At 40.5% G+C, this 26,092-nt stretch overlaps 1 protein-coding gene across 2 annotated transcripts in view; it reads right to left on the reverse strand.

Annotated features, from left to right (window-relative positions):
* WAPL (WAPL cohesin release factor) overlaps positions 1-26,092 on the reverse strand; it is a 108,451-nt gene that overhangs the window by 27,905 nt on the left and 54,454 nt on the right. For both annotated transcript variants that reach the window (XM_008149063.3, XM_028156814.2), the window contains exons 5-9: positions 12,491-12,586; positions 10,328-10,480; positions 9,939-10,075; positions 7,827-7,938; positions 3,691-3,918 (exon numbers count right to left, since the gene is read on the reverse strand). In XM_008149063.3, coding sequence (XP_008147285.1) covers positions 3,691-3,918; positions 7,827-7,938; positions 9,939-10,075; positions 10,328-10,480; positions 12,491-12,586 — 726 coding nt within the window. The remainder of the gene's footprint in view (positions 1-3,690; positions 3,919-7,826; positions 7,939-9,938; positions 10,076-10,327; positions 10,481-12,490; positions 12,587-26,092) is intronic.

A 26,092-nucleotide genomic window follows, 5' to 3' on the forward strand; every position in this document is an offset into this window, starting at 1 on the left:
TTCTTTAGAAAAGTTCACTGCATGCCCATAAAGTTCACTGTATTCTTTTTCTTTTTTCAGAAATTTTTATTGATCTGAGAGAGAAAGAAACATCTATCGGCTGTCTCCCACATACACCAGACCAGGGACCAAACCACAGCCTGGCCATGTGCCCTGACAGGGAATGGAACCAGGGCCCTTTCAATGTGTGGACGATACTCGACCACTGAGCCAGACTGGCCAGGGCCATGGTGTTATTTACAATGCAGTAAGTGCTTTTATAAGTGAAACTGGAGTGATTTTAATTTTATCTGAATAGTCATCAGCTGAAGAAATGGTTTTAACCAATGGTTTGCTTTCATGGAAGAGGAATCTCATTTATCAGTTCAATGAAATAGATACTGGTGGTATTTCCAAGGTATATGCTCAAAAGTGGGAGTGTTGAATTAAAGGGTGCCTGTATTTTGACTGCAAATCAATATATACCAGATTAATTTACCATGAAGGCTAAAACAAGTAACACTCTAAGTGTGGGCATATCAGTTGTTCTGAATCCTCAAAATCTTATCATTTTAAATTTTTTTCCTGAGGGTAAAAAATTGTATCTTATTGCTTTGGTTTGTATTGTTCTAATTACAGTAAACTTCAGCATCTTTTCACATATTGTTTCTCTTGTCAATTCTTCTTTCCTTATTTACCTGCTAGGTTGCTTATCCTTTGCTTATTGTTATATATATTTTCTTATTTATTAGATTTACCAGGCTTAAACTTTATACTGCAGTTAGCAGCTTGGATACACATTGTCTGGTTACCATGACAAAACTATATATAATTTCAGGACCACCACTAAAGGAAGCACAGAATAGTAAGTCATATTTATAACAAGACTGAAATTTTTCTTTATTTGCCTTTAATTATTATTTTTCTTTTCTATTGTATTTCATTCTAAAAGCATATAGCTATCCCCCGCCAAAGAGCAGTCTGAATCTTGTTGCAATAGGAACTTCAGCATAAAAAATTAGCAAAGCTAAAAAGACCTGGTTTTCTTTCCAAACCTTCTTTCCTTTGTAATTTGCAAGTCTACATTAAGTCCTCCTGAACAATTTGGAAATGAATATAAATTGGGTATTTAAAAATGCAAAAAAAAAAAACACATCTTACCATCAAATTTCAGTATTACAGATTTAGAAGAGATCTAGAACATTTTAGTCTAATCTCTAACAAAGCTGATGTCAAGGTGAAAATATAGAACTGAATTCAATGCTATAAAAACAGATTCATTTCCCCCCATTCCCAGTCTAAGCCCCTGAAAGAATAATTTAATGAGATTGGTTCCGGTATATTAGGCTCATGAGTCACATAGTGAATCTGAAACCTAATGAGACTTTATTTAGGAAGAAAGGGGACAGTAATTTGATGTTAATATCACAAAAGCTGGTGAGTTTTTATGCTAAAAAGGGACTTTATCATTTCCTTCTATTGGCATAAAAAGGATTGTGGGTATTTTAGGCTATTTTCAATATATTATATGCTAGCATTTTAACACAGCCTACACAATCCAAACATTTTACTTGAAAACTGAAATAGTCCTCAGAGTTAAAGCACAGCCAAATCATTAATCAGAATATTATATCCAGCTACTGTTAGCTCTGTTATTTAAATTGTACCTGAAAACATTATAATATTAATATTTTAAATTATCTTTCCAGGGCACATCAGGAGTAGCAGTATATTTCAAGGAAGAAATTAAGCAATTAATAAAACAAACAAAAATTATGCACAGGGAGAGTCAATGTACCAACAATGTCTACTTAAGATTTAAAACAAACAGATATTAAGAGAGAAACAAAGACATTCTAAAATCAGCAACTCTGTTCTGGTTTTAATCATGTGAGTAAACTAGTTAACACAATATAAGAAAATTATTATGCTGGTATTTACCACCCTAATAAATTCAACAAACCATGGAGGAAAATCAATAAACAAGTTTATCATGTTATTTAATATCAAATACCTGGAAAGAATTTAATATTGAACAATATGGGAGATAGAACAAACACATAAAGGTATGCAGCAAATAAAAATTATAGGCTCAAATTTATTCTTTACATGATTAAAAGTTTGTATATATTATAAAAATATAAAAAAATAAAGAAAAATTACGAATACATTTTACAAGTAGTATAAAAATAGTTTGGTGAGGTAGAGGGATTGTTTATCCACTATCTGAGCATAAAACAATTCTTTGTCCAACTTTAACACATGAAAGTACTCTTTAGTAGCACATGTCAATTTTATATCCTGCCTTTAAATGTTAACTTGCTTTCCCTTATCAACCCCACTTTACTCAAATTCCATACTCTACCTTCACCAAATAGAGCAATATCCCTAAGTCATAGCTAGCTAGCTCAACAATTTTTGAGGCAATTGCTGCAGTCTTCAGTTTAGTAAGCAGTTGGAAAAAAAAAACACTGCTTATGTAGTTTTGATGTTGGAAATACCTGAAAGTCAAGTTACATATAAACAAATAATTTTATTTTTTCAAAATGACAAGGCGAAGTATTTTCTACTAGCCTGGTAATCTTGAGGAGTATTATTGATTATACAAGTAAAAGATAAAAAAAGAACTGGAATTAACCAAAAGCAACACAGTCATTTTAAACTTGGAGATATGTATTGAGCATAAGGGTAACAGTTAATGGGACACCCTGACAAACTCTAGAACGAGTGAATGCTCATTGAAAATGACCTTGTAGCTTTAGCCGGTTTGGCTCAGTAAATAGAGCATCGGCCTGCGGACCACAGGGTCCCAGGTTCAATTCCGGTCAAGGGCACGTACCTTGGTTGCAAGCTCCTCCCCAGCACCGGCCCTGGTGAGGGCTCATGCAGGAGGCAACCAAGGGATGTGTTTCTCTTACATTGATGTTTCTCTTTCTGTCTTTCCCTCTCTCTTCCACTCTCCCTAAAAATCAATGAAAAAATACCCTTGGTGAGAATTAACAACAACAAAATAATAATTAAAAAAAGAAAAACATTAGAGAAAGAAAATGGCCTTGTAAATATCTCTGAATTCTTATTCCCAAAACCCACAGAGAATAAGTATTCAAATTCCTAATAGCTTAAAAGTAATTTCTACATTAAAAAAAAAAAAAAAAAAAAAAATCGAGCCCGACTGGCGTGGCTCAGTGGTTGAGCATTGACCTATGAACCAGGAGGTCAGGGTTCGATTCCCAGTTAGGGCACATGCCTGGTTGCAGGCTCGATCTCCAGTGTGGGGTGTGCAGGAGGCAGCCGATCCATGATTCTCTCTCATCATGGATGTTTCTCTCTCTCTTCCTCTCTGAAATCAATAAAAATATGTTTTTTTTAAAAATCAAGAAAAGAATTAATGTGCTGGGGGGTGGGAGAGGTCAATGGGGAAAAAAGGAGATGACATATGTAAAACTTTTAACAATAAAGAATTTAAAAAGAGAGAGAAAAGAATTAGGCAAAATGCAATAAAAATTTTACTGGCAAAAAAATATATAGATGGGCTATAGTTTAGGAATTTCAGGCAGGGAACAGAATTATTCTCAGAACTAAACCTTCAGAAAATCTGCTGTATTGTAAACCAAGAGGCTAAATGATTTGTCCAAAGTCACACACTTGCTGTGACTAAAAACTTTCTGGAAGTAATTTTCATTTTATAATGGAAAGAAGGAAGGAACCCACCGTTATGTTTTCTAGATCAAGATGCTTGTTGTGTACAGTTTCACAGAGCCTTCGAATTTTTTCCTTGATTTTGTTCATGTCTTTTTCATTCAGTAGCTTAGCTGAAGAAGCATCTTGTTCCAGTTCTAGAAGTCGAATCATTAGGTCTAGACTAGCTCTATCAAGATCCATGTTCAAACGATCTCTACTCAATATGTACATGAGGGCAGCTGTACAAAGGGACAGATTCTTCAATGGACAAAAAAAAATTATGTAATCAATTAGTGGCAATTTCAGGAAATAAGACCATTTTGACATTTATTCACATGGTGGAAACCTTGAAAATGTTTGACTCATTGAAACCCCCACCCCTTAAAATATTCTATAGAAATGTGAGTTAAATAAAGTACTGCTGCATGAAGTTGTGCTTTCTGAAGACCTCCCTACCTGAATGCTCTAAAGCAAGAATATAAGTGAAAGTACATATTTCTTTAGCTATTCCGTGTTTAATAAGAAGTTTCAGTACATTTTTTCAGCTCTCTCTATGTAATCCTATTTTACAGTACACTTCACTATCATTCTTTGATTAAATAAAGTCAAATTTCAAAAAATAGATTTCAATAAGTAAAATCAATAATCTGTACCCAGATGCTCAGTGGTTGAGAATCAACCCATGAACCAAAGAGGTCACCGGTTAGATTCCTGGTCAGGGCACATGCCCGGCGTTTTGAGCTCAATCCTCAGTTGGGAGCCTGCAGGAGGAAGTCATCGATGTTTCTCTCTCGTCAATGTTTATCTCTCATCAATGTTTCTACTTCTCGCCCTTCCCCTCTTTCTAAAAATCAATAAAAACATTTTTTAAAGTGAATAATGTGTGTTTTAAAATGTGTACTAGAAACTTAGCTATGTTTTTCTGTAAAATAAACACAACCACATTTGTGTCAATATATAAAACTAAAATGCCCAAATAAACACATTTAGACTCATTTCTTTAAAATAAACCAATTAGGTCTGGCTGAACCAAGTATCCTACCTAATAATAGACAAATATGCAAATTGACCGTACCTTTGCTATGCCCGCGATTGGCCAGGAGGCGCGGGGGGGGGGGGGCGGGACTCGGGGTGGCCAATTGGGCCGGCGGGACGCTGAGCTTGCGTCACCAGCGGCAGCTCGAGCTCAGCATCTGCGCCATGGCTGTGCTGCGGCACAGAAGGGGCCTCTGGGGCAGCGAGCTCACGTCCCACCGCGGACCATCAAAAGCAGGGGAGCTGGGTGCCTGTCCGCTGGTGCACCAGCGGACAGGCACCCAGCTCCCCCGTGATCGAAAGCGAAAGCGTGTAGGGGACCCTACACGTGCATGATTCAATCATGTACCAGGCCTCTAGTTTAAAAATAAAATCATGTGTTCTCAAAATCATTCAAATCAGGTAGCTGGCATACTTTGCTTATAATAGGTACTAAAACCTATAAGTAATGCAAGGGATATAGTTTAGGTCAGCATTATTTCAACATATAAGATATACTGTATTACACTTATTTCAATGCATAAAAACACAACTATGTAAACATTTAAACTTTAAATCCCCCAAAGCAAAGAAATTTCAGACTAAGTGACTAATTAAATGCTTACACAGAAAATTAATTTTGGAAATTAGGATGACACAGTATAGGCTTTGGGAGTCCAATGCCCCCAAGAACACAAATTAATGCTTTGGTCCTCTTATCTACATCTACGTCTACATCTACATCTATAAAACCCTAATATGCAAATAGAACGGTGAACCGGTCGCTATGATGTGCACTGATGACCAGGGGGCGCGCGTGGAACATGGCGGGCATCAGCTGCTGCGGGATGGTGGAGCAGGTGAGCTAAGGCGCCAGACCAAAGCGGGGCGCCAGTCGCTCTTTGCTCCTGCGAATCGCAGTCTTGCCCGGCGCTTCCACCCGCTGCCAGCGCTGGTCCCGCTTGCACCGGCTGGCGGCCTCAATTACTCGACGCCGTCAGCGGGTGCAAGTGGTGGCTGTCAGCCCCGATCGCCTCTGAGGGCTTCTCCATCTCCCCCTGCTCTTGAGGGGCAATTGGGGCAGCAGCTACTGCTGGCACCAGCCCCAATCACTCTGTGCTGTCAGTAGGTACGAGCAGGGCCGGCACCGTCAGCGCGTGGGAGCAGCGGTGGCAGGAACGGGGCTTCTGGCAGATAGGGCACCAGAGGCCAGGCGGGGGTGTGGAGGATGGGCCGAGACCCGCTCCAGTGCCCACCGCAGCCTCGCAGCCCTCAGTTCCTTTCAAGGTGCATAAATTCGTGCACTGGGCCCCTAGTAACTGCATAACAAAACAAATTAACAGGTCTCTTCTCTTCCCCCTCATTTTGTATCTGCTACAACTTGGTAATGGAGTTATCCTCACAGAGGGATAAGTACAATGCTTTCAGTTTCGGAAGACTCAAGAGTGTCTTCCTTATTCTGCATTTGAAACATAATTTCCCTGAACAAAAATATATAATAAAGTCATCTCAAAATACCACTATTGATAATGATTAGCAATGATTATTTTTTAACTTCAAAAATGTTAAACCTGACTTTATCACATATTTTTAAGAGGAAATGTCAAAGTCAAAATGAAAATGAGGAATTCTTTTTCACAATGAGCTATGTCCCAATTCAACATCCAGACAAAATGCTTTTTAAAAAAGTTCAAAACCTTTTTTGTCATGCTACTGATATCAAAGATTAGTAAAAGATTTTTTTTCTAGTACTTCCTGGTTAGAGGAAATCAATGCTTACAGAATTAAATACAGTGGATCCTTGGTTTTCAAACCTAATTTGTTCCGGAAGGCTGTTTGAAAAGTGATTTGTTTGAAAACCGAATCATTTTTTTTCATTAGAAATAATGTAAATTGAATTAATCCATTCCAGACCCCCAAATGATTCCCTGCTTTAACCTTTCTTATATACACTGCATGTCTAATGTACTGTTTAATTTATAAATACTTTTTTTTTAATCCTCACATCCAGGGATATTTTTCCATTGATTTTTAGAGTGTGGAAGAGAGAGGGAAAGACAGAAAGAAATATTGGTGTGAGAGAAGCACATCAATTGGTTGCCTCCTGCATAAGCCCCAGCAGTACTTGCCCTTGACCGGAATCAAACCTGGGACCCTTCAGTCTGCAGGCTGATGCTTTATCCACTAAGCAAAACTGGCTAGGGCAACACTTTTCTTAAATTTATCGAACCACCTTAAACGAATCACTTTTAGCATTCAGTCCAGGTAAGTCTTTCAGGTCTGCATGAAACTTTGCTTGTTTATATATCACTGCCAAAATGGCTATCACTGGCTAACTGCTTTTTATTTATCCAAATCAACAAGTTTTTCTACTTCTTCAATTGTCTGTGATCATTGTTTCTTTCGCACCCTTAGCAATATTAGGAATTTTGATGGCCGCTTTGTTTTAAAATTGTGCTAATCATTGGTTTGATTTTGCCAGCAACAAAAGCATTCTCTCCTTTGTTGCCTGAGAGACACTTTTTGTCATGCTGCGGCAGCAGCCCAAAAGGATTGTCAGGTGGAAAACCAAAGTTTGGTTGACAAATGAGACCTTTCTTTCTGTGAACAACTTGGTGGAGAACTGAATTGTTTGAGATGGGGTATCCAGTATGCTATAACTGAATAATGTTTTGTTTTGTTTTTGTTAATCCTCACCGGAGGATATTTTTTCCCCATTAATTCTTAGAGAGAGTGGGAGGGGGGGAGAGAGAGAGAGAGAAACATCAATGTGAGAGACACATCCATTGGTAGCCTCCCACATGCATCTGGGTCTCAGGATCTGGCCTGCAACCAAGGTACATGCCCCTGACCAGAATCAAATCTGCGACCCTCCAGTGTTGGTGGGCCAACGCTCTAACCTCTGAGCAAAACAGGCGAGGGCCTGAATAATGTGTAAACAGTATAAAATGACCAGAGGAAAAAATGTCCTGAGAAAATAATCTTAAATGCTTAAGCAAAAACTTCTAGCATGAAACTCTATATTTAGCTAATAAAACTCAACCCATATTTAGGAAATATTTATATCTGAATATACATAAATATATTTGTCAATAACCAAACAGAATAGAATTTTTAAATAATGCTTCTCAAACCCAGAAACTTAAAAATACCTGATGGTGCTGGGAATCATCCAAGGTTTTAAAGACCATTGCTACCATTCCGTGTGCTCTCAGGTGCATTCGAAAACTGGGCATGGCGCATTTAGTAGCCAAGCTAATAACACTAGAAGAAAATAGACTAGTTAGGGAGGCTAAAAATAGCTAGTGCATTGGTATTTTATTTGCACAATACCAAAACAAGGTCATGGGGTGGGATGTCAAAGCGTTGCCTGCACAGATCACAATATAAAAAGCATGGGCAAACCAAATTATTAAAGATTTACTAATATATATGTGATTAGGTATGTTATATTAAACTATATAAATAACAAATGATCATCCTTAGTTTACTTCTTACAGTACTTACTACCATGAAAAGCAAAAAGCCTCAGCTACTTTTCATAATGGCTCCAATACATAAACTTTATATTTGATTGAATATATTCTGATTGGATAATTCAATCAAATCAAGATATTCAATCCTATATAATAAAAGCGTAGTATGCAAATTGTCCCCTCAACTGGGAGGTGTCTGGGAGTTCGACCAGGGGGCAAGGCCAGCCAGGAGAAGGGAGTACCTGGCCGGCGGCCAGCAGCCACTAGGGACACTACCAGTACACAAATTTTGTGCACTGGGCCTCTAGTCTATACTAATAAAAGGGTAATATGCTAATTAGACTGGATAGACCAGACGTTTTCTGGACGTCATTTCGGATGTCCTTCCTGACAAAGCCGGGGTCTAGGTGAAGCTGCCCGGGGTCCCAGGTGCCTGAGGCCAGCCCAGGTGAAGCCGCCTGGAGGTCCCAGCGCCGCGGCCCCCTTCCGCAGAGGTGGTGGGAGAGGGGGCTGCGCAGTCTCGCCCCTTCCACAGAGGCAGCCACAGAGGCAGCAGTGTGGGCCCGGTCCTGGCGCCACGCCTCCGCAGAGGCGGGGGGTCGGGGGGAGGATTGGGCGGGGAGGGAAGGGAGCGGCGTAATCCCAGAGCCTCCACAGAGGCTGGACAGGGTGTGACCATGGTTCCTCAACCTCCCACAGCCCCTCGCCCAACCAACCTGGTCCCAGATCACGCCCCACCCCCCCACCAGTGGGCGGGGTCAGTGCTAAGAAGCAGCGAGCCTGGTTTCTGGTTGAGCCACACTCCCCCTCACCCTCACACCTGCTCAACCAGAAGCCAGGCTCATGGCCGGTGAGCACAGCAGAGGTGATGTAAGCCTCTCCTGCCTCCGTGGCAAGTGGGCGGTAAGAAGCAAGGGGCCCTGGACTACGAAAGCCCCGGACTGCGAGAAGGATGTCTGAGTTCCAGCTTAGGCCCACTCCCCGGGAGGTCCTGGGCTGTGAGAGGGCACAGGCTGGGCTGAGCCCTGTGCACAGGGCCTCTAGTATATATATAAAAGCCTAAGCGACCACTGAGGTCGCTATGACACGCACTGACCACCAGGGGGCAGACGCTTAACGCAGGAGCTGTTCCCTGGTGGTCAGTGCACTCCCACAGTGGGAGCGCCACTCAGCTGACTGACGGGTGCCAGACACCGGACTCACGGCTGGCAAGCGCAGCTGCGGTGGCGCGAGCCTCTCCTGCCTCCACGGCAGTGCTACCAAGCGGTGGCAGGCGAAGTAGGAGTGGTGTGGCACCTGGCCCAGGCTCGGGGCTCCTCCCTGGCTGCCTGCCACTTCTTGCACTACTATATCGCCCGAGGGGTCCTAGATTGCGAGGGCGCAGGCCAGGTTGAGGGACCCCAACGGTGCATGAATCCGTGCACTGGGCCTCTAGTATAGTATGCAGAAGATTATCCAAATTAAAAGATGCTTGAATTTATCAAATTTACTACTTGCATGTTTAAAATATTGGGCTGTAAAAGAACGTAGGGATTCTTTAGCATAACACTTCTTTCAAGAATCTGGAAATTGAAGCCTAGATTATGCTAAAAAGATATAAACATCCAACTTTCCTTCCTCCATAGAATAAAATCCCTTATACGAAATCAATCACATTTTAACATTATTATCACTGACTATAAACTACATCCATAACAAAATCACAAATGTTTAGCTCCATCCATCTGAAAAATTTTAATGAGCTATATAGCATGTATACAATTATCAAAAGTAAAAGTAAGAGCTTACCTAAGGCAACGTGTGTTTAGAGGCTGAGTGCTCTTTAAGCCACTTAACAAATACTCAATGTCATCAGTGAACTCTTGATTTTCACCAAATTCCACCACATCATTGAAGTGCTTCACGTGCTGAACAACAGTATATAACTGCCAAGAAAATAAGTCCATCTCTTTGGTAACTATGAACTGGTATATTTAGTTAAATCTATAGGCTTGCTGCACTGTATTTATTACATGGCCACTGACAGTTGCTTTGAAAACACTGGTAGTACCAGGACAAGATAAGTTCGTGACTCAAAGCTGTGAGTATCAGTGTACTGTATTTGTTCAAGACACTAAAATGCTAAATGTTAGACACAAAAACCTATCCATACATAGGAAAACTACAGGACTGCTTACTTCTTTGTCTTCTTTTCTGCATTTTAGTGCGGTAACTATATCTTGGTAGGGCTGAGTAGGTATTGTCACAGTTTTTATCACTTTGGGTGGTGGTGCAGGAGCCTTAAAAACTCCATCATCTTTTTGATTTGGTTCCTTTGAAGACAGTCTCACCTATTAAAAAGGGTATTAAGTTAGTTATTCTAAAAAATATATACATATACATAAAAATAGTAACATGTCCTCTACCTAGCACATGTATAGCTTAAGATAAAAAGATGGGAGGAAGCCTCTAAAAGGTCATAAGGGACATTTAAAAATTCCATTTACTCCAAGGTAAAATTAATAATATGTTTTACTTACAAAAGAACCACTCAGGAATTCCTACTGTTCTTTCTTAAACTGACATTTCACACAATCTACTATTTGTCTCTAGGACTATTAGAAGGAATAAAGAACCACAATTCTATATATAAGCAGCATGGATAAGAAGTTAGGAATGGGATAGATAAACTACAACAGATAGACAAAATAATTTTTAAGTACAGAAATAAATAGCAAAGTAAGAATATAATTACTAATATGTACAATGATGATTTTATACTGTAAAAGTTTAATGTATTCAACTTAAGAAGAGAGGGAACTAATTATACATTATATTTTAGAAAGATCTCTATGGCTAACTTTTGTTGTTATAAAGAACTCACTCCTTAAAAACAAAAAAGAACTCACTCCTTGATAGCTCCAGATGACCATTATCTAGAACAGCCATGCCCACCTAAGCATCTCTAAAATCCTGATGCCCCCCGTGACACAGAATTCTTATTATTCAAAAAGTGAACTCTTATTCACGTGGAGGAAGCCTAAAAGATCATTAACTTGGTCAAAACAAGCTTTCAAAGAACATGGCATCCATGAAAGAGAAAAATAAAAGAATGAAAGGATTAGCTGAAGTACTGAGGAAGAAATCACAAAGAAATAGTTAAAATAATGATAATATGAAGTGATATGAAAAAAAGCAAGTTTCAAAACATATAATAGAGAACTGAAATGCATAAATGTCATAATATATATTTATATACTGTATATGAGGCCCCTAGAATCATAAGAAAAGCAAAAAATTCAGTTAATAACTCATTCTCGAATTGCCCCCTTAAAAATCAAACTGCCCCTCTGTTGGGAACCACTGATCTAGAAATATTACTGTATATGGTCCTACCAGTTATTCTGAAGAAATTAATTTGATAAGAATATTTTTCAAATGCGTTCTGAATTGAATTACTGGAATGCAGGAAAAAGTTCTCTAAAAAGTGAATTAACCACTCAAAGCCACTTTATCATCTATGTAGGATATAATGTATAACACAACTCTAAATACACATTTCAAAGACAGACTAATTTGCCCTTTAAAACGGAACACTATCCTATACAATAAAAGCCTAAAATGCAAATTGTCCCCTTGACCGACAGTTCGACTGGGAGTTCGACTGGGAGTTCAACCGCTCGCTATGACGTGCGCTGTCCACGAGGGTGTGGTGTGGAACATGACGGGTGTCGGCACGTGACGCTGGCAGTGGGCGGCAGTGGAAGCACTGCCAGCCCCGATGGGCCCTGATGAGCGCGGGATGGCAGAGCAGTTAAGTGGGCGGCGCCAGGCCAAGGGGGTTTCGAGCGGGGCCCAATCGCCCTGCAGACAGCAAGCAGCGGCAGCGGGGCCGCCACCCGGCTCCCAGGTGCTGAGGGAGCTGGGCGGGGGCCTGATGACTCAGCCGGAGGTGGGTGCGCAGGGGCGGGGGGGCCCAGGTGCTGCCCAGTGCCCAGAAGTCAGCTGGGACCTGCCCTTCCATGCCAGACGCTCACACTTTGATTGCTGGCCAGGCCTAGGCACCGCACCCGTGCATGAATTTCATGCACCAGGCCTCTAGTAATTCCATAAAATGTGGGTCAGAAGTAAAAAAAAATTTTAAGGCTTTTATTTATAACCTAGTAGGACCCGAATTTCTGTAATCCCATCCACAATCCTCACTTTTCCAATGAATTAAACTAAATTTTTATTAGGAAGCCACTAAATTTTAGTTAAGAAGTCCAAAATAAACTGGTAAAGAGGAAAGTCAGAGACATCCAAATTATGAATAAAGATAGCAAATAAAACAAACATGAAATTAAAAACTACAGTTCACTTACTGTAACACTCTGAGGTTTTGCTACTGGTGGCCCAGGTAGTTCTTCTGAGTCTGGATGGTTCCAATGTCTGGCATTATACACAGCTTTTGTAGGAGACTATAGAAATGAGAAAAAGGTCAACTGTTTCCATATTTTGCATCCTTATGAAACTGTCTCATTTCATAAAATAAAAATCATAATGAATAATTTAAATGCATAAACATATACCCTAGACCAGCTGTTGCCAACCTTTTGGACCTCCGCGGACTACTGGTTGGCGACCCCTGCCCTAGACAGAGCAGATAAACAGTATCTAGCTCATATTCCCACCATGTACCTATCCCTATGGTAGACATGGAGTCACTGTGATATTCTCCCATGAAATTGACAATCAGTGCTCTAGAGGACAACTATTAACAACCAGGAGAAGAAAGTAAACCTCTCGCCAGGCTTGTACTAACTTATTAATCAATGTAAGTCATTCAATATGTTCTTTATTCCTCATGCTACTGATTCATGCCCCACATTCTTCCAACCATAGGAATCAGGCAGCATAAGTGATAAAGGCCCATATTCATTTAAGTGAAACTGTCAGGGTCAGATGAGTATCATCATTCAAAAGTTTTCAAATTTTATAAAGGTAAATTTTGTACATATGCCTGTTACAAAACATAGAGGGGTCTAAAGCAGTACTATGTAATAACATCCATAATTTCTACAGCAAAATTTATACATATTTACACTAAATAGGATTTTGCCCCAACTCAGTTTAGGGTAGTTCACTGGCAAATCAATTTACTATAAACAATGAGAAAAAAACTTTCAGTTTAACATTCTTTATTTCAGAAATGAGAATAAAGAACTGTGAACCTGTATAATCAAATCCATAGGATAAAACCTGTATAAAATGAACATATTAATTATTCCAAAGGAGACTGATTACAAAGACCAACATTTTGTCCATCCTTTATAAATGATGTTAAATTTTGTTCTTTAACCTTCAAATAAGTGGTTTTAATCTCATTAGAGATTATAGGAGTATGATAATTTACGTATTTTCAGCACTAATACAAAAAAATAAGAGTACAAGAGGAGAAACATACTTCAAGATTGGCCAAATATCTACATAAAAATATTACCCATCTTCCCTTACAAGCTGCAATGAACTAACATAATTGAAATTAAGCATCATACAAAGGTATCTTTTTATACAAATATTATCTTCAAAATAACCATGTTATAACATCAAGATTGCAGTGTAAACTCCACAAGAACTCTGCTTTTTAAGATTTTTTTTTTTTTTCTAGAGAGAAAGAGAAAAGGAGAGGTTGTTCTGCTGCCTCCTACATGTCCCCTATGGAGAACTGAGCCTGCAATCTGGACATGTACCATGACTGGGAAGCAAGCTGGCAACCGTTCAGTGCTCAGGACAATGCCCAACCAACTGAGCCACACCAGCCAGGGCAACAACTGGTTTTTAAAAGATAAAGTTTAAATTGATTCACATATTAAATGTGTTAGAAAATCTTAATGTTAAAAGAAATTCTACTGTGAAACTTACATCAAGTAGAAAGTCTCTCATTTATAAACAGACCCATTATTCTTATGTTTGTATAAAGTGATGGTGCATTAGTAATCTAAAAGGCAGTTTATGTACTCACACAATGGCTTAATTAGCCTCTTGAGGCACAACACAGGCACTCAAGCATCCACCATATAATCTACATGCTACTAGTTGATAGATCCCTCGTTTAAACAACCTCTAATACACAAACCACTGACCTGTGGAAAGAATAGGTACCTCAAAGCTCAAGAACTTTCTTTTTAAAACTCACTGATTTCAGCTCAGTTAGTAGGAGTGTCGTCCTTAGCACCAAAAAGGTTGCAGGCTCAATCACTGGTTGGGGCACATACGGAAGGCAACTGATCGATGTTTCCCTCACATTGATATTTCTTTCTCTCTCCCTTCCTCTCTAAAAATCAATAAAAATATATATTTAAACATGAATGGAAGGAAGGAAGGAAGGAAGGAAGGAAGGAAGGAAGGAAGGAAGGAAGGAAGGAAGAGTTATCTGGTTCCAGAAGTAACACAATAGCATGTCAGGTCAAAGTTCTAAATTAAATTGACACCCTCCTAGTTAATTGTAAGTGGCAACACACTGAACAGTTAACAAAGTAGAGTTAGGAACCATATGGTCTGGATTAAAAGCCAGATAAATAGTAAGCTCTACTACTACGTATTACTCAACATTTTTCTCATCTCTAAAATGTGGTTAATAACAGTACCTACTGCAATGAGTTGTGAATATTAAATAAATATATGTAAGACACTCAAGAGAGTGCCTGAAACAATATGTGGTATACAAATATTATTATTGATAATACTAATGATAGTTATTATGTAATCATGTGCAATTCCATCTGAGTCCAGCATCTTCATAAGATTATTAGCATATAATGGTCTACCCACCTAACAGAGAGACTACAATAGACAAATGGAATAACTGACATGAAAACACTAACATTTATAAAAAAGCAGACTGGGATACATCGATCTAACTCATCTCAAAAGCCGTTGAATAATATCCCTGATGGATATAAATGCAAAATCCTCAACAAAATACTAGAGAAACAAATTCAAGAACAAATTAAAGGATCATACTGCTTTTATTCAAAACAGTACTGTACATACTAGTAAAAGCAATTAGATAAGAAAAAGAAATAAAAAGCATCCAAAATAGAAATAAATAAAAGGTTCTCTATTCACAGATGACATGATCTTAGATGCAGAAAACTCTAAAGATTACACATATAAAAATAACTTTCGAACTAATAAATGTATTCATCAGGAAAAGTTGTACAATACCAAGTCAAGACACAAAAATCAGGTTCATTTCTAATACAACTAACAAAAAACAATCGAAAAGATAAAATGAAATAAATCCCATTATAACAGCATCAAAAACAAAAAATACTTAGGAATAAACTTAACCAAACAAGGCCAAAGATCTGTATACTGACACCTACAAAACAATGTTGAAAAGAAACTAAAGACACAAATAAAAGGAAAGATATCCTGGATTGGAAGACAATATTGCTCAAAAGTCCATACTACCCAGAGTAATCTACAGATTCAATGTATTCCTACCAATGATATTTTTTACAGTAATAAGAAAAACAAACTTAAAATTCATATGGAACCACAAGCAACCTTAAATAGCCAAAACAGTCTTGAGAAAACAAAAAACTTGGAGGACTCACATTTCCTGATTTCAAAACATATCACAAAGCTACAGTAATCAAAACAGTAGGATACTGAGATAAAGATAGATATATAGACCAATGAAACAGGATGGAGAGCCCAGAATCTATAGGCATATGGTCAAATGATCTTCATCAAGGGCGCCAAAACAACACACTGCAGACAGTCCCTTCAACAAATGGTGCTGGGAAACTGGATTATACAAAAATCAACTCAAAATGGATTCAAGACTTACACATAAGATCTAAAACAGTAAAACTCCTAGAAAAAATGCAAGAAAAGATACAGAACACTGGTTCTGGCAATAACTTCCTAGATATGACACCAAAAGCCTGAGCAACATAAACAACCATAGAAAAGTAGGACTACATCAAACTAAAAGGCTTCTGCACAGCAAAGAAAACAATTGAAAGCGTGAAGAGGCAGCCCAGCCAGTATGGCTCAGTGGTTGAGTATCAACCCAGGAACCAAGATTCCTGGTCAGAGCACACGATGTCTCTCTCATCAATGTTTCTATCCCTTTCCTTTCCTCTCACTCCAACAATCAATAAAACATTTTTTTAAGAGGCAACCTACAGAATAGGAGAAAATACTTGCAGATGATATATTTGATAAGTGTTTACTATAGAAAATAGTTGACCCTAGGGGGACATCTATAATACTCTCAACAATAAAGATAAAATTTTAAAACATATTTTTATTGATTTCAGAGAGAAAGGGAGAGGGAGAGAGAGAAAAAAACATCAATGATGACAGAGAATCATTGACTGGCTGCCTCCAGCATGCCCTCCAATGGAGACTGAGCCCACAACCTGGGCATGTGCCCTGACTGGGAATAGAACTGTAACCTCCTCATTCACAGGTAAATGCTCAATCACTGAGCCACGCCAGCTGGGCATAAAGATAATTTTTTTAAGCCCTAGCCAGTGTGGCTAAGCGAATAGAGCTTCAGACTGCAGACTGAAGAGTCCTGGGTTCAATTCTGATCAAGTGCACATGCCCAGTAGGGGGCAAGCAGGAGGTAGCCGATCAATGATTCTCATCACTGATGTTTCTCTCTCTCTCTCTCCCTTCCTCTCTGAAATCAATGAAAATATATTTAAAGGTAAATTGTTTAAAAAGAAAGAAAACATAGTTGACCCTTAAACCATGTGGGTTTGAACTGCACAGGTGTTAATACATGATGTTTTTCAATAAACACAGTTTGCCCTTCATATCTGAGGGTTTTGCATTTGCAGATCCAGCCAATAGCATATTCAACCTATGGTGGATAAAAAACCCAGTATTTTTGGATTCCCAACTGCAGATCACAATATTGTCTTCAACCGGCAGTTAGCTGAATCCATGGATGCAAAATACTGACTGTAGTTTTTTTTGGAGAGTTAAAAGTTATACACGGATTTCTGACTGGGGGATAAAGGGATGCAGTTAGCACTTCTAACTCCCGTATTGATCAAGGGTCAACTATAAAAGGAATTCTTAGAATTCAGCAGCAAAACAAATAAAAAATGGGCAAAGAACTTAAATTTCTCCCAAAGAAGACATACAAAGGGCCAGTAAGATTTATGAAAATATGCTCAACATCATTAGTCATTAAGAAAAATTCAGGAGGAACCAAGATGGTGGCATAGGTAAACACCTGTACTTGCTGTTTCTCACAACCACATCAAAACAACAACTAAAAGACAAAACAAATGTCATCCAGAACCACGGGAAAGCATGCTGAGTGGAAGTTCTACAACTAGAAGGAAAGAAAAAAGCGCATTGAGACTGGTAGAAGGCGCGGGGGCGCACGTGAAATGGGCTGACAACTGGGTACGCTGTTGTCTTTTTTAATCGGGAGCGAGATACAGCTCCCGAATGCTCTGAACTCCATTTCCAGGCGAGACTCTGGGGACCCAGACTCGTACGGGGAGAAACTGGACTGTCTGGCATCGGGCCGGAACGCGAGAGTGGCTTTCTCTCAGAGGTGCTCACAGTTACCACTGTTCCTGCATGGGGGTGCAGGATGCGGAGACACGGGGACCTCCCTGGTGCAGGACTGACAGGCAGCCATGTTTGCTCTGCCCTGGTGATTCCCTGAGACCCGGCCCCACCCAATTTACAACCCCACCCAAGCTGTGCATAGCAGCTTTTGCATATGAATGGCCTGTCCTTTAGCAGCCTAAAACCTAACCAACTGCAGGTGGGTCAGAGAGCTCCAAAGCTTCCAAAAGAAGGCCCAAGGCCTGGCAGCAGCAGCCTGGCTTGCTTTACAGCTAGACCTCATCTGGGTACCTCCAAACCCCAAACAAAGAGGAGGAATCTGCAGATCTTTCTGTAGCTCTTGCTGGGTGGCCTCAGGCAGTGACTGACTTTGCACCTCCTTGGAGATCCAAGAGCCAGTGTACCCCAGTGGTCAGTGTGAGACCATACCAGATTACAACTCTCCACATCCATAAGCGACACACTCAAGGGGTAGACTCAGTGAGCACCAAAGCCCCACTGAAGCAAGTTCTGCCCCATAAGGGTATCTTCTATGTGCAACAGATCTTCCAGTGTAGACACAGCTGGTCCTCACAGCCAATTGGCCTGGAGGTCAATTCCTCCCAGTGATACCAATAGCAATCAAGGCTTAACTACAAGACTGTGCACCCAGCCCACAAAGGGGTGCACTAAGAGTGTCCACCTCGGGTGATTGGGGAGGCTAAGCCACTGGGCCCTATAGCACACCTAGCACACAAGGCCACTCTATCAACACAGGGAAGCAGCCAAAATGCGGAGACTAAGGAACATGTCACAAATTAAAGAAATGGAGGAAAGCAAACTACTGGATATGAAGTTCAAATCCACAGCTATAAGGTTACTCAAGAATCTTCTAGAAACCTCTGAGGAACTTAGTGAGACCTTCAAGGATCTTAGTGAGAATGCCAAAAAAATGGAAAAGGACCAGTCAGAAATTAAGCATACACTGACTAAAATAAAGAATAATATACAGAAATTCAACATTAGACTAGAGGATCCCAAAAATCAAGTCAAAGATTTGAAATACGAGGAAGCAAAAAATACCCAACCACAAAAGCAAAAAGAAAAAAGAATCCAAAAATATGAAGATAATGTAAGGAGCCTCTGGGACAACTTCAAACGTACCAACATCCGAATTATGGGGGTGCCAGAAGAAGAGAGAGAGCAAGATATTGAAAGAAAACTTCCCCTACCTGGTGAAAGAAATAGACTTACAAGTCCAGAAAGTGCAGAGAACCCCAAACAAAAGGAATCCAAAGAGGACCACACCAAGACACATCATAATTAAAATGCCAAGAGCAAAAGACAGAGAGAGAATATTAAAAGCAGCAAGAGAAAAACAGTTAGTTACCTACAAGGGAGTACCCATACGAATGTCAGCTGATTTCTCAACAGAAACTATGCAGGCCAGAAGGGAGTGGCAAGAAATATTCAAAGTGATGAATAGCAAGAACCTACAACCAAGATTACCCAGCAAAGCTATCATTCAGAATTGAAGGTCAGACGAAGAGCTTCACAGGCAAGAAAAAGCTAAAGGAGTTCATCACCACCAAAACAGTATTATATGAAATGCTGAAGGGTATTATTTAAGAAGAGGAGTAGAAGAAGAAGGTAAAGATAAAAATTATGAACAACAAAGTGACAATAAATGCATATCTATCAACAAGTGAATCTAAAAATCAAGTGAATAAAAAATCTGATGAACAGAATAAACTGATGAATATAATAGGATCAGGGGCATAGAAAGGGAGTGGACTGACAATTCTTGGAGGAGAAGGGGTTTGGGGGGTGCGGGAAGAAATTGGACAAAAATCTTACACCTATGGACGAGGACAGTGGGATGGGGGGTAAGGGCATGAGGTGAGGTGGGAACTGGGTGGAGGGGAGCTATGGGGGGGGGGAAGAGGAACATCTTTAATAATCTGAAAAATAAAGATTAAAAAAAAAAGAAAAACGCAAATCAGAATCACAATGAGTTATCACATCACATCCATTAAGATAGCCAACGTCAAAAGAACAGAAAAAAAACAAATGGTGGCAGACAAATTGGAACCATTTCCTTAAACACTGTTAGTGGGATTTTTTTTTAATGGCTGAATGACATTCCATTATCCACTTGGACTTTGGATTACTGGAGCTGTTCCTGGCTCCTATCTTGAACCTACATTTCTTTTTTTATTTTTTAAATATATTTTTATTGATTTCAGAGAGGAAGGGAGAAGGAGAGATAGAAACATCAATGATGAGAGAGAAATCATTGGTCAGCTGCCTCCTGCATGTCCCCCCACAGGGAATCGAACCCGAAACCTGGGCATGTGCCCTTGACTGAAATCAAAGCTGGGATCTCTCAGTCCGCAAACAGACACTCCATCCACTGAACCAAACAGGCTAGGGCTGTTAGTGGGAATTTAAATAGTGTAGCCATTATGGAACACAGTATGGAGATACCAAAAAATTTAAAAACAGAACTACTACATGATCCTGCAATTCCACTTTGGGATATTTATACAAAAGAATTGAAATCAGGATCTTCAAGAAATACATGCACTCCCATGTTCATTGCAGCATTTAATCACAATAGCCAAGAAGTGGAAACAACCTAACTGGCTATCAACAGATGAATCCTAACTAATAAAATAGTAATATGCAAATTGACCGCACCTTCGCTACGCCCAAGCCACGCCCACCAGCCAAAGCCATGCCCACCAGCCAATCAGGGTGAGTATGCAAATTACCCAACAAAGATGGCGGTTAATTTGCATACACTGAGGGAGGGAGGAGTGAAGACTGAAGGAAGAGGGAGGAAAAGCGGAAAGCAAGGTGGCTGCCAGAGGGAAAGCCCAGGCGGGGCGGAGCGGGGCGGGCGGCAGCGGAGCGCGGGTGCAGGTGCATCGGCCGCAGCGGCCGCTTGCAGGATTCTTCCTGCAAATGGGCTACTAGTGGATAAAGAAAATGTTAGATACATCCATACACCAGAATATTATTTAACCATAAAATTCAATCACATGCAATAACATGTATGAGCCCTGTGAACGCAGGGGGTGCGGGGTGGGGGGTGCAGGAGGTGGGGGGCGAGGGGAGGAAGGGGGGAAGACACCTACTAAGAAAGGTTCCTCATGGCTATCTGGGCTCAAATAAAATATCAGAAGCCGCCCAAGCCAGTTTGGCTCAGCAGATAAGATTGTCAGCCTGTGGACCAAAGGGTCCCAAGTTCCGGTCAAGGGCACATACCTTGATTGCAGGCTCCTCCCAGGCTGGGCCCTGGTCCGCACACTAGCAAGAGGCAACCAATCAATGTGTTTCTCTCTCATTGATGTTTCTCCTCTCTCTTACACTCTCCCTAAAAGACCATGGAAAATTATCCTCAGGTGAGGATTAAAAAATAAATAAATAAATTATAAGGCTAAACAGCCATTTCTTTCTTTTTTTTAGTAACTCTTTAATATTTTTAGTTAAATTGGCTCATTCTTCAAATCTAAATAAATTTATTTTTAAAAATTTATATGATGGCCATAAGTTGAAAAATCAGTATGATTTAATGCTAATAGAAGATAACCATAGAATAAGCAGAATGAAAATACCACGTTATTATGAAATTCTGTCCAGGTGCTTGAGCCTTCAGCCTCCCTGGTCTTTTTTTTTTAAACAGCCTTTTCTGCACAAGGGCCTCACATGCAAATTGCACTCTGTGCTAACCTGCCTGCCCCTACACTGACTGCCTGCAGTTTCTGTCATCTGAGCCAGTCCTTAAATGGTTTCTTGGAATCCTATTTCAACCAACAGGATTGAAGCTTTCCTCATTCAATCAGCTACATAGCTCTGACCAATCAGCATGGCTCTATTGGACCAATCAAACTCTAAGGATTTGGCATCCTTATTTGCATGAGGATGGACAGGTCAGGAACCAGGGGTGGGAACTTTTGTCCATACAAGCCAACTCTCCTCTGGCTGGGGAAGCACCTTCTCCACTGAAGATTGAAGACTATAAGACACCAAAAATGAAAATGTCTCACTGGAGCACGGTCACAGAGCAGAGCAGCCTAGCCGAACAAGGGCCTGGCACCAGGGCTGCCTGGCCAGGGAGCAACCTTAGTCATGCTCTTTTCACAGCAGCTCTGCATCACTACGGAGCTGTTCATAGCAGTGCTATATCACTGTTTGCACTGAATACAGTTTCCTTCATCTCACCCCAAATTGGGGATTCATGCTGGCACTGAATTGGTGTCAACTACCATCATCTGACACGCTTAGGATGTTGTGCTAAATAAGCAACTCTCAGAGGGACTAATACCGCATGTTACCATTTGTGTAAAATATCTAAAGTTGTCAAACTCATTAAAACATAAAGAATGGTGGTTGGCAAGGGCTGGTGGAAGAAATGGGGTGTTGCTGTTCAATGGGTATAGAGTTTGTTATGCAAGATGAAAAAGTTTGAGGTATCTGTTGTACAACATTGTGCTCACAGCTAATAATACTGTATGGTACATTAAAAGTTTCTTAAGAGGGCAGATCTCATGTTGTGCTTTTAACCACAACGAACCATTTTTCAAAAAGCCCTTGAAAACTAGCTATGTAGAGAATAACTGAAAATTTATATTAAAAGGACCCATTCACCCCCTGGTGTGGCACAGTGGTTGAGCGTTGACGTATGACCCAGGAGGTCACATGCCCAGGTTGCGGGTTCAATTCTCAGTATGGGGCATACAGAAGGCAGCGGATTAATGATTCTCAATCATTACTGATGTCTCTCTCTCTCTCCCCCTTCCTCTCTAAAATCAATAAAAAGATTTTTTTAAAACATGGGTTTATTATAGGGTTTACTATAGGAAGGGGGAAGAGATGAAGATACATCCTACTTTCTAAAAATTAGTGAGATAAACAACATCTGAATGTAATTATTGCACACTGGGAGGAGAGGAACCAAAGTGCATGACAATGACTGACTGAGGTCTTCACATGATTCCAAAATGATATAATTCACATGCACTGAGATGATTTGTATCTGAAAATTACACAACACTATATCACATGCTAATGTCACTTAGTAAAAGTGACTGTGTACAGTATCTGCAAAAAATGTAACCACCAACTTTTCATGGAAAATGAAAGTCATCCTTACCATACCATTTAGCAACCTAGCTAAGTTTTATCTGGATCATTCTGACTGCACCACCAGGCTCATCTTTAATCTTGTTAATTTTATTCTGGTTTGTGAGGCAGACAAAACATATTAACCAGATTCCTCAACTTTTCTCTGTTAAAATATCTGTGAATTGTTTGTTCTGCAATCTATATAAGAAGAATATTTAGAATAAATTAAGTAGAAAGCTCTTTAGAAATATTCTAAGATTGAAATCATTTTAATACAGTTCAGTTCTAGTCATCTTAAATATACTATTCTTTACTATTCAATTATCCAGGGCACAACAAACAAAGAGAACCTCAAATGTAACACACTATTACAGTGAAGGAAAAAATATTCCAAAGACAGGCCTATGAAGGAATCACATATTCATGAGAGAGAATCCAGTTTCTATCAAGATAATGGATAAAAATCTGTTTTTACAATTATAATGCCAAGGCTATGGTTAAACAGAATGGTGTGTTGAATCACAATTATAAGGAAAGAAAATTTCCTTCATGAAAAGCTAAGAAGAAATGACAGTATTATGCTATACTTCATTAAACTGGTTCCCAAAAGGGGAAAAAATTAGAATAACTGCTTTTAAGTCATATGAACTTTCAAAATAGTACTTGAGTTTTCAAAGAAGACTATGTACTAAATGAGGACAAATACAGTAACCTGATCAGAATTCATCCAGCCTGCTCTGGCTGAGAGTTCAGCTGGCTGGAACATTGTTGGGTTCACCAAAAGGTTGCAAGTTTAATGGGAGGCAGCCGATAAATGTTTCTCTCTCACATTGATATTTCTCTCTCTCTCCTTTCCCACCTCCCCTCCCTCTCTCTCAAATCAGTAAACATATCCTCCATTGAAGATTAAAAAAAAATTCATCCAGCTGTTCCCACTCAAGAATATCAGACCAGAATCACACCAATCAGCACGCTCTAAACTAAGTTCTGCCAAAACCAAGAGCTGCAATGCACAAGTGTGTATAGTGTGTGTGTGTGTGTGTGTGTGTGTGTGTGTGTGTGTGGATGTGTGAGGCAGAGGGGTACTTTGGTGGCAATTCAAACAGGAAAATCTGGATTTGGCTTTTTAAAAAACTGTTAAGGATATATATATTTTTAAAGATGAGTATTAGAAGCTGAGGAAATTTGACGGAGAAAGGTTTACAAAGATTAGGATACCTTTTAGCTCTTCATAACTTTTAGGCATAACATATAATCTCAAATTGTTCTAAACTATGATAAACTTAAAATAAAATTTCATAGTTTGTTCAGTATTCAGATGATTAAATTGTTTGAGGGAAAACTGCAGATATCTCTAAAGTAAAACCAAGAATGACTGTACTGCTTTAGACATTTAGAATATGTTAAGACAGAGCATTATGAACAGAATATAATACACGGGTAAAAAGGAGGAGTAGAACTGAAAAGTGTCTTTCCTGACTGATTCACTTAAGTTTCACAGATAAACTCTTTAAAGATACAGCTGCTATTTTTATGAGAAAACTGTCAACTCATACCTACCTGAAAAACAATACATATTACTACTCAGTTGTGAGTACAACTTCAAAAGTGTAATTGGTAATGAAAGTTTTATAAAAGCAAGCCATTGTCACATCAGAATATCACCTTGAAATAGAATCCTATCTAATAATAGACAAATATGCAAATTCACCATACCTCCGACACACCCACAAACCACGCCCACCATCCAATCAGAGCAAGCATGCAAATTAACCCAAACCAAGATGGCTACAGCCACAGAGAGCAAGGTTTCCTAGGTAACAGAGGAAGCCAAGCTTTCCGCCTGCCCTGGCCAGGCCTAAGTCTCCACTCAAGCTACAAAGTTTCAATTATAGAAGGTAAACAAATTCAAACAAATGGTGGCAGAATGGAGCTTGAGAGAGCATGCCAGGGTTGCCGCCGGCAACAGGGGAAGCAAAGCTTTCCGCACACCCTGGCCGGGCCCACCCGCTTAAGGCAACAGAGTTTCAATTATAACCCCAACACAAATGGCTGCCGGCCTCCTCGGAGGGAGCCCCAGGCTTGGCTCCGCTCCAGGCTACAAAGTTTCAATTGTAGAAGGAAAATAAATTCCAGATACCAGGGCCTCCCTTTGGGTTGCCAGGGGGCGTGGCCAGCCTGCAAACCACCACAGGCCGCCCCACGCCCCAAGGGAACCCGCACCTGATCCGGGATGCCCTTCAGGGCAAACCAGCTGGCCCCCACCCCTGTACCAGGCCTCTATGCTATCTAATAAAAGAGTAATATGCAGATTGATCATCACTGCAACACACAATATAGCTGCCCCCATGTGGTCAAAGATCCTGCCCCATGTGGACACAAGATGGCCACCACAAGATGGCCAGCAGGAGAGGGCAGCTGGGAGGCACCTGGCCTGCAAGGGAGGGCAGTTGAGAGGGACCAAGCCTGCAAGGGAGGGCAGTTGGAGGTGATCAACCCTGCAGGAGAGGACAGTTAGGGGTGACCAGGCCGGCAGAGGAGGGAAGTTGGGGGCAAACAGGCTGACAACAGAGTGGTTAGGGGGTGATCAGGCTGGCAGGCAGAAGCGGTTTGGGGCAATCAGGAAGGCAGGCAGGCAAGCAGTTGGGAGCCAGCAGTCCTGGATTGTGAGAGGGATGTCCGACTGCCTGTTTAGGCCCGATCCCGGCCTAAACGGGCAGTCAGACATCCCTTGAGGGGTCCCATATTGGAGAGGGTTCAGGCTGGGCTGAGGGACAACCCCCCTCCGTGCACGAATTTCGTGCACCGGGGCTCTAGTATAAACATAAACACTTAACTTCCAGATAATAAAAAAATTTACTTTGTGAAATACAACTTAGCTTTTTATTCAACTAGAGGCCTGGTGCACAAATTAATGTACCGGTGGGGTCCCTCTGACATGCCTGCAGGGATTGGGCTGAAACCGGCAGTCCGACATCCCACTAGGGGTCCCAAATTGTGAGAGGCAGCAGGCCAGGCCGAGGGGCCCCACCAGTGCACCTGGCCTCTCGTATGCATATAAGATCTTTAGTTAATCTCTTCTAGCCCTCCTCGCTTCCTTCTGAGATTCATTAGTCTGCTCCATGTTTCCATGCTGTGCGTTAAGCGTCTGCCCCCTGGTGGTCAGTGTGCATCACAGCTACCGGTTGAATGGTCGCTTAGGCTTTTATATATATAGACTAGAGGCCCGGTGCATGAAATTTGTGCACAGGGGGGGGGGTGGTGGT

The sequence above is a fragment of the Eptesicus fuscus genome, chromosome 17, assembly GCF_027574615.1.
Source record: "Eptesicus fuscus isolate TK198812 chromosome 17, DD_ASM_mEF_20220401, whole genome shotgun sequence".
NCBI lineage: Eukaryota > Metazoa > Chordata > Mammalia > Chiroptera > Vespertilionidae > Eptesicus > Eptesicus fuscus.